At 40.6% G+C, this 14,105-nt stretch overlaps 1 protein-coding gene and 1 pseudogene across 2 annotated transcripts; one reads left to right on the top strand and one right to left on the bottom strand.

The window, feature by feature from the left end:
* Nucleotides 1-2,009: 2,009 nt before the first annotated feature.
* LOC103706704 (em protein H5-like) lies at nucleotides 2,010-2,883 on the bottom strand (annotated as a pseudogene). Its single transcript, XR_015974372.1, has 2 exons — nucleotides 2,647-2,883; nucleotides 2,010-2,504 (listed from the first exon to the last, which is right to left on the bottom strand). The product of XR_015974372.1 is annotated as an em protein H5-like (transcript).
* A 2,964-nt stretch (nucleotides 2,884-5,847) lies between these two features.
* LOC103706705 (mitochondrial succinate-fumarate transporter 1) lies at nucleotides 5,848-10,833 on the top strand. The gene is made up of 2 exons (XM_008790910.5): nucleotides 5,848-6,371; nucleotides 9,932-10,833. The coding sequence occupies exons 1-2, from the start codon at nucleotides 5,910-5,912 to the stop codon at nucleotides 10,466-10,468; spliced, it is 999 nt and encodes a 332-aa protein (XP_008789132.4). The 5' UTR covers nucleotides 5,848-5,909; the 3' UTR covers nucleotides 10,469-10,833.
* Nucleotides 10,834-14,105: the final 3,272 nt, after the last annotated feature.

Here is a 14,105-nt window from a genome sequence, read left to right as displayed (position 1 = left end):
ACTTAGAATATGTTGGGGTGGATTTGGCTAGCATGAAATCTACGAATCCTAACCCATGAACCCAAAAAAAAAAAAGCAAAGAAAAAAGGTACCAAACTTAGTCTGTGGTTCTCCTTTTCTCTGCTTATCAATCATGAAAGCTCTTTCTTAGCCTCTCATTAAAAAAAATATTCAAAGCGAAAAGGCCTCCCCCAGATTGGCAGGGACGAGTAAGGTGTTCATGGAATAGGATAGGTTGCGTATTAAGATTGAGATCCTTGCAACCATAGTGGTATTTTGCCTGATTTATGTATTATAGATTATGGAGAAAGCTAAGCGATTATAAAGTTTCTTAAAAAAGACCAGACCTTTGGCTGTGGTATCCATGTTTTAACTTGGAAGGAGGACCAGATACAGTGGGCTTGATAAGATGCTCTCATGGGATGATGTATCTGTGCAACAAACAATGTCATTTGTGAAAAAAACAATCAATCTCGAGTGTTACGTAAAAAATCATTTTCTTCTCTGTGTACAAGCTTATATAAACAAAAGAAGGGTGATATATCCATTTCATCAACAACAACAAAAAAAAAACAATGCCATTTGCAGGGGCCCAACTTATTAGAAATTTAGCTTAGAGAAAATTTAGTGTGTGTTGCTCGATTATCTGAAACCAAATCCCGTAGTATATTTGTAGTTTGTTTCACTTACCCATCAAGGAGAACAATGTATTGCTGACTAGCCATAACCTGATACGAATATATTGCTGTCCAAAGACAAGCTCGTTGATATAGTCCCGCTGTATCCAAGCAGATTAGTTCAGACCAGAGATCTTGATATTGCATAGAAGTCCACGACTCTTTTTAAGAGAAACTTTAATCTCCGGATGGAGATTGAAACTTTAATTACCCAGGTTCAAATATGCACCAAAGAAGATTCAATCTCCGGAACTCTAATGGCTAAGCATATGGTTGTGACCACTGGGATGAGCCTCGAATCGAAGTTTGATATAACATTAAACTCAACTCCGAGTTTAAAAGAGAAATTAAGAAAAAGAGAGTTTTTTTTTTTTTTGAAGGGCCGCGTAAAAGAAAGTTGTGTTGCCAGATGAACCCTATCTAGCTAATTCGCTAGAAGACTCTATTGCATGCAGTTGCTCAGAGTTTGTCCCTCTTGTAATTCTTTATCACGGTCCATTTTCTTGCCACGTGGCTTACTAATGACCAACTTATGACGAGTTAGTCAAGTAGCCGTTGCTCCAAACATCAAGTTGGTCAAAGCTTGGTCATCTCATTAGGAGCCTGGAAATGGATAACCATCTCTAAATCCGTAAGACCCTATGGCATCTTATCTGACCTACCATCAGCTCCTAATCTCTCGCCTCATCTGATCAAGCTTACTACGTTCGCTGTGGCCGAAATCTCGAGTTGAGAACCAAAGCCCGGTTAAAAGTAAAGAACGGTTTCTAGATTTTCTTCATCTTATTAATCCATGCAATGATGAGAGGATCAGTTTGGGCTATCTGGGAAAGCACGGGCGGTTGTTCTTGACTGGACCACTGAATCTGAGACAAATCAGTTGTTTAGGTTGGAAATAAATAAATTTAGATTATACATGGATTGATATATATGATTACCAGCTTATCAAATAGGCTGGGTTCAGAGGAGGATGGCAATGGATCAAACTGAATTCGATCAGAATAGGCAAGGGGGAGGAGATGGATTATCACCCCAAACTCGAGCCTAATCGCAGGTTCAGAAATCAAAACTTGAATATGGTGTGTTCACAGCGAACCTTCGCCTGATAGTATATATTTGGTTGCATATGAACTAGAAATGACTCGTTCGACCATCAATCTGGACCAATTTGCAATGCAGTGTTTGGCTAAACACTGGGAAATATGGTAAACTCAGTGCAGGATATGTAAAGGATACGTTTAACCCATGCTTGACATCAAATATAAAACTGTATCTATGCAGCCGAGATGCACAAAGCGTTGAGCCATTGCCTTGGATACGAGAGAGAGTGGATTAGATACACTATACACACTATCAGTGCATTAGAACCAAGCAACAAGTCACACTATCAGTGCATTAAAACCAAGCGCAGCAAGTCACGTTCAAGGCTCACGAGGCTCAAGATGCCTGCTAAAACCCTACCACCACATAAACCCAACACCAAACAGGCAACCCGACGACACCAACTCGACGCAAACACAAACTAAACAAACTCAGCACCAAACAAAGGAAACCCAACGACACCAGCTCGACGCAAACACAAACTATAAACCCTGCTACCGACTTCCAACTACAATTAAACCATATCCTATTAGTCCACGCCCCTACAGTCGAGACACAGCAGCTCTAATTAAGGCCTAAACTTGGACCCGTCGATATCGATCCCTTCACGGGCTGCTCGCTCCCCTCCGGACTCGTCCATGGTGCTGATCCCGCCCTTGCGGCCCATCTCCCGGTATCCCTCCGTCCCCAGCTGCTCCCTCCTCGTTTGCCCTCCACGGCTACGACCTAGAACTCTCACCAAATAACAGCATAAGAAGAGGATGATAGATGTTAGAAGTCTCACCAGATAACAGCATAAACGTCAACCAAACCCCCCTTTTTTCGGCATTGCAAAAGAGTTATCAAATGCTTGAGACTTCTAACATACCTTCAGCCAAATGCTCTTGGGCCTCAAGGCTCTTACCTCCGGTCCCCACCTGGGACCACAGTCTCTCCTTGCTTCGCCCTGGCATCGAGCTCAGCCCTCTCCTGCTCAGTTGCCATTCTCTTGGCTCTTACAAAGCACTGCTCACTCTCTGAAAACCAAGCGAAAGAAAGGAAGACGTATTTAATCTGATGTCCAGCGACTTGACTCAACTTTCCTGTGTTCGACGCAGGGAGTTGGAGTGGTTACTTATAAGGGTGGAGGGCGGTGGGAGGTGGAAGGACATGCATGGCGCCACGTTATGGGTAGACGCGGAGGAACGGGAGGGGGTGAGAAATGTCGCGGTGACACGTTTGGTATAACGGTGAAACTTCGAAAGTAGAGACGAGATTGCATGCCTGCGTGTTGGTCGGCAGTGGATAAGTTTGGCTTGGTGACTCTCCAAAGGAGTCCTTTACGATCTTTTATTGGCCACACCTCGAATCGAACCCATCAGTTAACATGTCGAAATGCCTGAAAAATAGTGGAATAGTTTACGTGAGATGAGTGATGTGTACCTGGGTCCTCTGAAAGGAGGAATCATGATTCTGATAGAGTTGGACTCTTAAAAGTCCCAAATAGAGAAGAGGGCTGTCTCCTTGTCCGGATTTATCCAATGTCTTCCAGTTGAAATAAATCATTCTGTGTGCCACATGTCAGGCTGTAATTGGATTTCAAATTCAGACTACATCACATATATTACGAGTTGAAATCGGTGTTTGAAAGAGAGAGCTAATAGGTTTACCAAAAAAAAAAACAGAGAGAGAGAGAGAGAGCTAATATGTAGTAGGATTCGTTTAGTGTGGGACCTGGACCTTCCACACTAAATGTGGAGCCTCGTTGTGGAGCCTCGTTGTCCGCTCTCCTCTTCCATCTCTGGGTATCTGCGGAGATGAGCCAAATAAATTGCCCTGTTCATCTCTACCTCCACTGAATAGCAATCCATAAAGGAATAGATTTTTTTAAAAAAAAAAAGCAAAAAAAAGGAATAAGTTTAATTAGAATGTTGCATACTTGTGCCTGCGCAACTTGGTGCGATATGTAAAATCTGTAAATAGGATCATAAACAAATCATGAAAGGGTAGCGTACCTGAATCCATGGATGACTGAACGATCAAAACTTGTTTCTCCCTCTTGACACCCGCATTAATCACACCCGGGGTGGAGACAGGTTCTATGAATTTCTAATAGGCAGAGGGAGAGACCCATTCGTATATCCTACTATCAAGGATATGGAAGCTTCCATTTTTTTAGGAGTCAGTTACTATAACCATCCAGTAACTGACCATGTTATGGTCATGTGGGTCAAAACTAACATGACACTCCTTTATCATCTACAAAAATAGAACTCAAGCTTTTATCCCAACAGCAACAAAAGAAAAAAGAGAGGGAGTCTGGATTCTTGATCCCCAAGATGCAACCATATTAACAGTGATGGCAATCAAATGATTTGAAGAAGCTAGTTCTATCTAGGTTCCATACACATCGGGGAGAAAAAATCTTTTGATATCATTATATTGGTCCATCAGAAGATTTTATCGAGGATCACATGGAATTATATATGAAACGTACCAATAGACGATTTTTGTTATCAAGGAAGATCTTGACACCATCATGGAGCTAGAAATTCATCATCAACAAAGCCTTTAATCTATTGATAATTTGCCGATTGAAGCATGTATCATAAGCTTTTCTAGAAATCCCATAGCCAGGCAGCTCCCCACTCCAATGTTTCCCGAACCAATTGGGTTCAAGTTTAGTGGTTGTATCTCTCCGTGCCAGCTACACATATACCGAGAAGAAAATAAACGAGGACCTGATGTACAATTACACAACAATTATCGGAGTGAAGGTTCGTTCAGGACGGGTATAAATGTGCATGGTTTGGTTCAGGCAGCATGCATTAAGGCAGTTTGGTCGCAAGTGAAGCGATTTAGCACAAGTTAGCATGGTTCATGTCAGGCGGAGGAAAAAAAAAAAACTTAACTTGGAGCTAGATGAAATGCCGTTTTTACCAAAAAAAAAAAAAAAAAAAAAAAAAAAAACTCCGAACCCAGTGGCATAATGTTTGTTCCCCTTCTTGGGGCCTCTAACTGTTACTTAACCCGCCCTCTCCTCCAATGGTCAACTCCGAAATTCTATTACTCTCTTTTTTTATATCTTGGTCTCCCGGCTGTCCGCAAAAATGCAATCAACAAATCATCTCAACCCATTGAAATAGCAAAAATTGGAATTCACAAATTGACCAATAACCAAAAATTATGCCATTTCTTCAGCTAATTCATTGTTATTCGTGTCACCGCTCTTCATTTCGTTTAGAAGCTATCATCTGACTTTTTCTTAGTCTACATAGTTTTAAAAATTTAATTACAAGCACCACGATTCATAGCAGTATCTTCTAGTTCATATAAGTTATGGGTCGAGTTTATTATAATATCATTCATAACAATTCAGAAATTTATACAAAAGCTAGCCGAAAGATATTTTTTTTTAAATTCTTAATCCTATATAAGAACCTAATATCTCTTCGATCAATCAATGCGGAACTAAATGCATGCTTGTATGGTCCATACAATTCTCCAACCCTAGAGATATAAAAGGTCGCCTCCATGAGGGGAAAGGACGGCTATAAGGAACAATATCTTTCTCTGTTGCGATTGCGAACTCTTTGGTGTACTCGCCTTTCCGGATCCCTCTTTCTTGCAAGGGCTCCCTCGAAACCCTAAGCCTAAGCAACAAGGTATTCAAAGACGATGCCCTTGCAGACCGGAGCGCCGGCGAGAAATCGAACTCCTCTTGTAATGAGCGATGCTAGGGTTAGATTTTTTTTTTTCGGTAAACCAAACGAGTCTATAATTTTTTCTAACTAGGAAAACGAAGACTGATATTCGTTTGCGAGTTTCGTCGTGTCGTTCTTTTGCGTGCGAGACAAATTACCGGACAATCTCTCCATGTTTAAATTTTATGCGGACTCCCGCTCTGCTGTCCTTTTTTATTCCCAAAATCGATATAAGCGGCGGATCAAGAGTTCGCATTGAAAAAACTCCGCGAGGTCCGCATCTCTTGCCGAATGGTAGCCGTTCAAACATAATAGCGGGTGTGAGACCAACGGTCCTGATCCCTAGAAAGTTATTAAGTCCCCGTAACTCTACAGGCTGCTGGAAATCCTCCTCCTTTTTTCTTTCTTTGTACTCTCTCTCCCCTCACCGCCGCCCCCTTCGTCCCTGATGGCTCCAGCGGGCGGACGAGAGTCCTCCGCCGGGGACGGTGGTGGAGGAGGACGGAAGGCCGAGGCGGCGGAGGAAGAGTGGAGGGCGCGGAGGGAGTCGATCCCACCGTACATGAGGGCGGTGTCGGGGTCCCTGGGGGGGGTCGTGGAGGCGTGCTGCCTGCAGCCGATCGACGTGATCAAGACGCGGCTGCAGCTGGACCGGTCCGGGAACTACCGGGGGATCGCGCATTGCGGGGCGACGGTGGTGCGGACGGAGGGGGTACGGGCGCTCTGGAAGGGGCTCACCCCCTTCGCCACCCACCTCACCCTCAAGTACGCCCTCCGCATGGGCTCCAACGCCCTCTTCCAGTCTGCCTTCAAGGACTCCTCCACCGGTCACCTCTCCAACCGCGGCCGCGTCCTCTCCGGCTTCGGCGCTGGTGTCCTCGAGGCCCTCGTCATCGTCACCCCCTTTGAGGCAAGCCCCTTCTTCATTTTTCTTTCTTTCTTATGGCTACTTCTTCTGTCAAAATGATTCGGTTCTTTAAGGTTTTCCTTGGTTTCTTGTTTTTTCACCTAAATCTTTGCCGCGCTTCTCTATTAAACTTTTTTCAGTTCTTTGATCGTTACGTAGTCTTCTACTGGTTTCTTTAGGGTTCCTCACAGAACTCGATTGTTTCAGGTGTAGCGATCTTTGATGGGTTTCAAGAAAGATATGTCATGTATTGAATTCTACATATATTTTGGAGTTGGAGATGGGGGGAAGCAATGAAATAATGCTAGTCGGAAACTAAATAAAATTCTTTTGATTACTGTGGTGCTGAACTTTAGGGTTATGTTTTACAAGGTCTAACACATTAAAGGTGTGCAGTTTTACAAAGTAAGTGACCAGCCTGACCAGATGGCAAGTGATAGTGTAACTTTATTTCAGACGTCTGCCACCAGGACTAGCGATTATAAGCCGGAATGAACTCTTGCTGTTGTCCTTGTGTCGCATAACTTATGGAATAGGATCGTAATGAATTGAATAGACCGCATAGGATTCTCCAGTTTGGATCCATCTCTGACCTGAAATCTGAAAACAAATCTGGATTTACCAAAATTAGACCTCATTTTCCTAATGAGTTTTGAGTTTAGATTGCTTAACATTAGCAGACACTTACATGGCATTATCGGAAAAATCCTCAGGCCATAAATTAACATTACGAAAAAAATAAAAAATCCCAGGCAAACTTGACATTTCCAGTGGGTTTTAATCTGGTTAGTATGAAGGCTCCTGTATCTTTGCATATCAGCTGATGTTGCAATTTAGATTAGTTTGACGGATACTTGGTGGATATAGGTTCTTGTCGATACATATGCCAATGTAGATCATGGTTTTTAGGTAACAAATTTTGTGATGTGGTGCTTCTTACCATGTTTAACAGCAGTCTTGCATTGTAGATGCACCATCATGGAGAAAAGTCAGATTCCATCTGATCACAATTATTGATCCTTGATCTGCCATGGAGTTGTCCAGTGATTGGACAAATCATACAGTTCAAGATAGCTGGTTTTAGAGTTCATTTATGGACTGTCTAGATTGGGTAATCATGACTATCCATCTCAATCATGTTTAAAGAGTGACAGTGTAACACATCTTTGACATCATGCATCATGATTTACGTTTTCGAAACTTTCTTGATTTGCATGTTTGTTCTATATATGCAAGAAGAAATGCTCTTGAACAGGCATTGGTAATATTGAAGGTGCTGATGAGAATGTGCTTGCTATGCTTGCAAGTGGTCTTTTCATTCTCTATTGCTCATTCCATGGGAAACTTTGCAATTAGCAGTTGTACTATGTTTCAAATTTCAGGGACCTATTCAATTTTACCTTCAAAAAGGCCTTCTTTTGTTGGACTCAGATATCCAATGTTTGGATGGGCTAGAAAAAAATAACTGAAAAAATTTCAAATATGATTTCTTTTTGTTATAATGTTACCACAATATTAACTGGAATCATCTATTGTTCAACCAATGGCTATGAATGAGGCTATAAACTTAAAAGGGTAATCTTTTGTTTTTCCATTGTTGTTATTTAAAGATGTTAAGGTAAAATTAAGAAGGCACTGGAACTATTAGATGATGCATTTTAATGATCGAATTGATAAAATGAGAAAAACTCTCTTACTCGGACCTTACTGAGAAAGCGGGATATGGGTGATGCATGTCAATGATTGAATTGATAAAATGAGAAAAAATCTGTTTCTCTGACCTTATTGAGAAAGCGGGATGTGGTATGGTCATGCTACTTCGTTCATCTATTGAGATTGTCAATGTGTTTATGGATCAAGAATTGTTTTGGCTGAGGTTCAAGATCATAAGCTTCTCTGAATGATAGTTTATGCATGTCAAGGAGGATGATAATGCAACTAATGATAGGATTGGTGCTAATTTTCTTCAAAAGAATAAAGATACCGAGGGTTTGCAAAGGAATTCTATTCATTGTTCGGGTATGTGAAGAGGGTACGAAACTCTGTATTAGGCATTCTTGTTAAAGATGGTGATCGTAGAAATTGTTTTTTCCTTCAGGAAGGGGTACCAACTATTGTATGTGAAGAATATTTATCTGAGTAAAAGCCTTGTTGTTGGAATGGTGGATATGATATTGGCCCTTGTTTTAGAAAAAAAAATTGTAAGTGTTGCTTGCATTTAACTCTTTTCCCTGAGATGATTTTCTTTGACTTCTGTCTACCAGAGCAAGTTTAATGCAATTACATTGTCAATCCTGGATAAAGATTAAAGGTCCATGTGGAAGGGCATCACAATGTGAAAGATTTAGGGCATGGAAGGACATTCCAAGAGATAATTGTTTATATTTTCCCCTTCTTTTGATGCGGCATAGCAATTGAAACTGCCTTTTCTATCTTAAATTGTGTGGATCAGTTCGGGCATTGGATCTAAATAATTATTGCCCTTGGGAAAGAGGAAGTTCACAGTTTTGAATTGGAAAAATGATGCCTTCTTTTAGCCATTGCTGTCATAATAAGGGAAGTGCCTATATGTGAACCCAAGTGAAACAAGTCCCTCTTTTTTTCTTGGCAGGGAAGGAAAATGCATCATTACATAGAATTTATTTATCATTAGAAGGGAGATCAATCTGAAATAATGATTTGTAAGTCAATTTTGGTTTCACCCAGATGGAATACTAGTAACAGGGAGATCGTAAGATTAACGAAAATGAAAAAAAGAGGGTAAGGAATAACAAGTAGATAAATATTCCTCTTGTATGTTCTAGGATTGGTGAGAGCAGGTGGGATATGTAGATCTATTGCAAATTCACATAAAGGATCAGTTTTTGAGAGAATGGGAGTTAAGCAGTTCCAAAAGGCATGTGTTTCTATTAGGGTTACAACTTGGACAGGTTGGGTCAGGTTGAGGACTGACCTAACACAACCCAGCCTCAAATTCTCCCAATCCAACCAGAACTCAGACTGGGATTTATTCCATCGAACCAACATCATCTTCGGCTAAATCTGGTTTGGATCGGGTTAGTGCTGGCTTGGTTTGGATTTACTGGGTTAGGTTGGATTATTTAGGTAATTTAAGATTAGGGAAAGGTCTCGGACATTTTTGTGAGGTCGGTACTCGGTTGGTTGACATCTTATTTAGATGCAATTTTGCAACATAATTACTCAGTAATGCTAAATATATGGTTAACTGAAAAATATAAATATTTCATGGGAAACATATATAAATTTATCTACTTGTCTTGGGTCAGGGTGAGGTTTGAGTTGGGATTTTTGAGCAGCTTAGCTGGTCTGGTTCAGGTTGAGCCAAAGTTTCGACAATTTTTTTTTTGCTTCCATTTGTTTCATTAAATAAATGATATACTTCAAGTTTACAAACATGTTATATTAAATTCTTTAAATTCTTTATGTTTATTTTCTTTTCGCAGATTTTTAACTGCTATAGGTTTGTTGATATGGACTGGAAGAAATTAATGTATTTGATTCACAGTTATAGAAGACTAAATATTTTTATGTCATGAATACAGGTGGTTAAGATCAGATTGCAACAGCAAAAAGGTTTGAGCCGTGAGCTTTTAAAGTACAAGGGTCCTATACACTGTGCAAGGATGATCATTCATGAAGAAGGCATTTTTGGGCTCTGGGCAGGAGCAGCACCCACTGTTATGCGTAATGGAACAAACCAAGCTGCGATGTTCACAGCCAAGAATGCATTTGATATCATTCTTTGGAAGAAACATGAAGGGGATGGAAGAGTGCTTCAGCCATGGCAGTCTATGATTTCTGGGTTCCTGGCAGGGACTGTAGGTCCTGTCTGTACAGGGCCCTTTGATGTTGTTAAGACAAGATTAATGGCCCAAAGCAGATCAGGTGGTGAGGTCAAATACAAAGGCATGATCCATGCAATTAGAACAATATTTGCGGAAGAGGGACTGCTTGCTCTTTGGAAAGGGTTGCTTCCTAGGCTTATGAGGATTCCGCCTGGGCAGGCTATAATGTGGGCTGTTGCTGATCAAGTGACCGGACTCTATGAAAGAAGATACCTACAGAACGCTCACTTATGAATTTTTTTTTTACTAATCCGGCATCATCAGAATTCAAGAATAAAAATATTTTTTCCCTTTTCCTTTCAAAAGCCTTGCTGGGCTTACCCTCTTGATCAGGGATAAGGGGTAGGCTGAGGGTTAAAAATTACATTTGTTATTTAGGCAAACTTGTCAGTCTTCTCAATGCCAAGATAACTGCTCATAGATGTAGCTGGAATCTACCAGATATTGCTTGGCTTTCAGCATCTGTTTACGTTGTGGTGGCATCGGTGGCTTGCATTTAAATCAGTGCAGCTGTCTCACTACTATAACTAGAGTTCTTTGCTCCATGTTGTAGAATTTCTTTAACAAGATCTCTATGTTCAGGTATACCTTCACTGCTATAGACATGTATTCGATAAATTGTGATGATGATAAAATTTTTTTGGGTAAGCTACACCTTTGATTTTTTTTTGTCAAATAAGCTATTCAATAAGTGTTAAATAGCTTTATTGCGACTGTAGAATCAGTAAGCTACACTCATTCTTTTCAAGAAATTGTGATGATAACATGGTTTCATTTGAAAATTCATCAAGTTACTTGGCTTCTTGTGCATAAACATGTATTCAGCTGAGGTATCATCAGTGATAGGGGTGGATTTCACCTTGTGAATCAGTGCACTCTGATCGTTATAGCATCTTATATCAGCAGCAGCCATTAGGATAGATTTTTGTGTGCATTGTTGCTTGAAGTTTGCATGATACTTTAGCTTACCAATATTTACTTGATCATGCTTGTCTTATTTGGTTATGCCTCTAAAGTAATCATAAAGACCATATATTGGAGTATCTGGTAAATGCAGCCAACCCTGCATTTTCTTCTTGCCATTCATAAAGCTTGTGTGGTTAGCTGATTAAGATATATGTTGATGAGCATGCACTGAAATCAAAACTAGCTTTGGTTTTAGCCTCTCGCTGCGAAAAGTGAGTCTGATGACAGGCGTAGATGAGGTTGCTACTGTTTAACTCGTATAAAGGTTTTTTTTAATGGGTCATTGCTTGGTGCTATCTCACTGTGGCAGCAGCACGAATCACAGGATTCTCTGTATTGCCCTGTTGTGCGGACATTTAAAAACTGGGACGGAGTTCATGTTTCAGAAATAGGTTTTGATCAAATTGGACAAATAACAATTCCCCAGGAATAAAGTGCGATTAGAAACCGGCCTTTTGCCCAGATTCCTGAGCAGTTCAGTTGTGGGCTAGAGTCAAATTGTCCGGTATCGTGTGTATTATAATATGTTATGAAAATCAACCAAAATTTAAAGAAATATCAAAAGTTTGGAAGGGACGGTCAAGAATAAAGTCAGGGCTTGGCTTTTAAAACAAGAGGGTTACAGAAAACGACTTGAAAGTGGTGAGGAGCAGCGTGAAGATTGAACAGTTTTGATCTAATGGTACGCATTAAGTAGAAAAGAATTAGCAAATACGGGCAGGAAAAAGAGGGAAGAAAAAATGGGAGCAAAAGATCTAGATCAGATAGTTCCTCTGGAACTATCCAGCCTTCAACCAAGGCATGGGCACACTTACGCTTGCATATGCACCTAATGGGATTATAAGGAAGAGGTAACCATAGGCTTGGCATAAACTTAAAAGAGGAAATATATACAGCTTTCTTTAGAAGGCTAACTAATCTTCTTGATGACATTTAATCGATATCGTCCATGAATAGTTCCATTCAGTATGTAATTTTGTTGTTGACATATATTTTATAGCTTGCCCACGGAAGAAACTTGATGTAAAACTTGTAGAATATAACATCATGAAGATATTGAATCAGTACTGTTGCTTCCCAAAATCTGACCTAATGGAGTTGGTGGAGCTGGTGCTAGTGATTGGTCAGCTCTGATAAGGTTAGTCTACACATTGTAATATTTGATTTGCAAATAGAAAGATAATCAGATGTTGCGGGAACTCATCCGATAAGAGATTCTCTAATGCTTAAATTAGACAGAATGTTAGTGCAACAAAATTTAATTAAAGAGAAAGGAGAGTTGAAGAATATGAGCTACAAGCTTTAAGCAAGGTAAAAGATCTTATACCTAGAGTCATCTAGCTTGGCTTATATAAGAAGAAGGGCAAGAGTTTGTGTGATCTGATTGCGAAATTCTTAGACAAATTGTTAACTCTCTTTCCTTATTTGCTGCCTTGAGGTTGCGCCGATCTATAACTGTTCATGCTATTTGCTCGAAAGTCCGCTTGTGTGCTGATTATGTGCACCACATGTTGCTCGGTCATTGGTCAGCCGAGCTGGCAGTTGCGATTTTAATGGGCATCCAATTTGGACCATATCAAACACAAAAGTTGATAAATCTTGAGAACATTGTTATATTTTTAGTGCTTTATTAAAATATCTAGCAACCATTAGAAGAGATTCCAATAGTGATTCTTGTGATATTTAGTGATTGCAGCTTGTGACATTCAGAACAGATCCAAAATGCCTTTGACCACTTTGATCCTTGTAGAAGGACATAAAAATATCAAAACTTGAAGGTTTTCCAGGATGATAAGATCTCTAGCAAGTAGCAAGTTATTCCCTCCCATGACTAGGCCTAATTTTTTTTCACAAACACTCCAGTGGCTTCATGGAAGTTTGACAGACCAAATTGTGAGACTTGATGTCAGACCACTGTTTTCTTGCAGTAGAATATCCAGGAAGTCAAGGTTGGCACTTGGCATAAACGGGCAGAAACAGTTTGGCCAACCTGAATTCGGGATCAAGTCAGGCTATGCGCGAACCCGACATGGGATCCACTCTTTGCTGTGAATCCGCGGCGTATGTGGTTTGCTCGTCTTGGAGCATGTGCCGGCCCAGTTATCCGGTCAGATTCGTCACGTGAACCGGGAGAGATATGTCCCTTTTCCTAGAAAACGACTCCCCAAAAACGAAGGCACGAAGGCCTCTCTCTTTTTTGACGGCCGCAACCACACGCCAAGGCCAGCACGAGGGAGGTTCGCCTCTTGTCCCCACCTCTATTCTAGCTTTCAATGTCACACAACCAATGCCATATGAGATGAATATAAGAATACGAGATTATATACGATGGCTGTTAATCACGAGGTTGATGTTTGAAATCTTTCCTCTAACATCAACCTGTTATTGTCAAATATTTGTGGTCTTTGCATTCTGTGGGAAGATGAGAAGGCATGAAGAGGGACCCTCTTATACCTTTAAGCCTTTTTTTCTTTCTTCTTTTTTTGTGGGGTTTGGCTATGGTTGCGTATGAACTTTATGGATATTGTGATTACGGTGGTGATAAGCTGAAGTTGCTGCCTGGCTCAGGTACCTCATGTTTTCTTGTTCCATTGTGGTCCTTGGAAGAAGACTAGTGGAATGGATTTGATGACCACTTTGTGCCATTTTATCTCGACCATATCCATTCTCCTATCCACTCTATCCATTATTTAGTCATCATCTACTTGGTTGTAGTTTGACGTAACTGGAGTGCATGAACCAACCATAAATACCGAGAATGAGTTCATAGGTACTAGTGATGATTTATCCATGATAGAAAGGATTGCACGCAATAAGGATCAGGACTTGATAGCCCTTTCTGGAAGGAAGTGGTTCTTACTTACTTGCGGGGTTTGCTTTGCAGTTTGCCCAATCTCTTTCATTT

This window comes from Phoenix dactylifera, chromosome 17, assembly GCF_051530095.1.
Source record: "Phoenix dactylifera cultivar Ajwa chromosome 17, Ajwa_hap1_PhDact_Kaust_v1.1, whole genome shotgun sequence".
NCBI lineage: Eukaryota > Viridiplantae > Streptophyta > Magnoliopsida > Arecales > Arecaceae > Phoenix > Phoenix dactylifera.
This window is presented reverse-complemented; position numbering and strand designations above follow the sequence as displayed.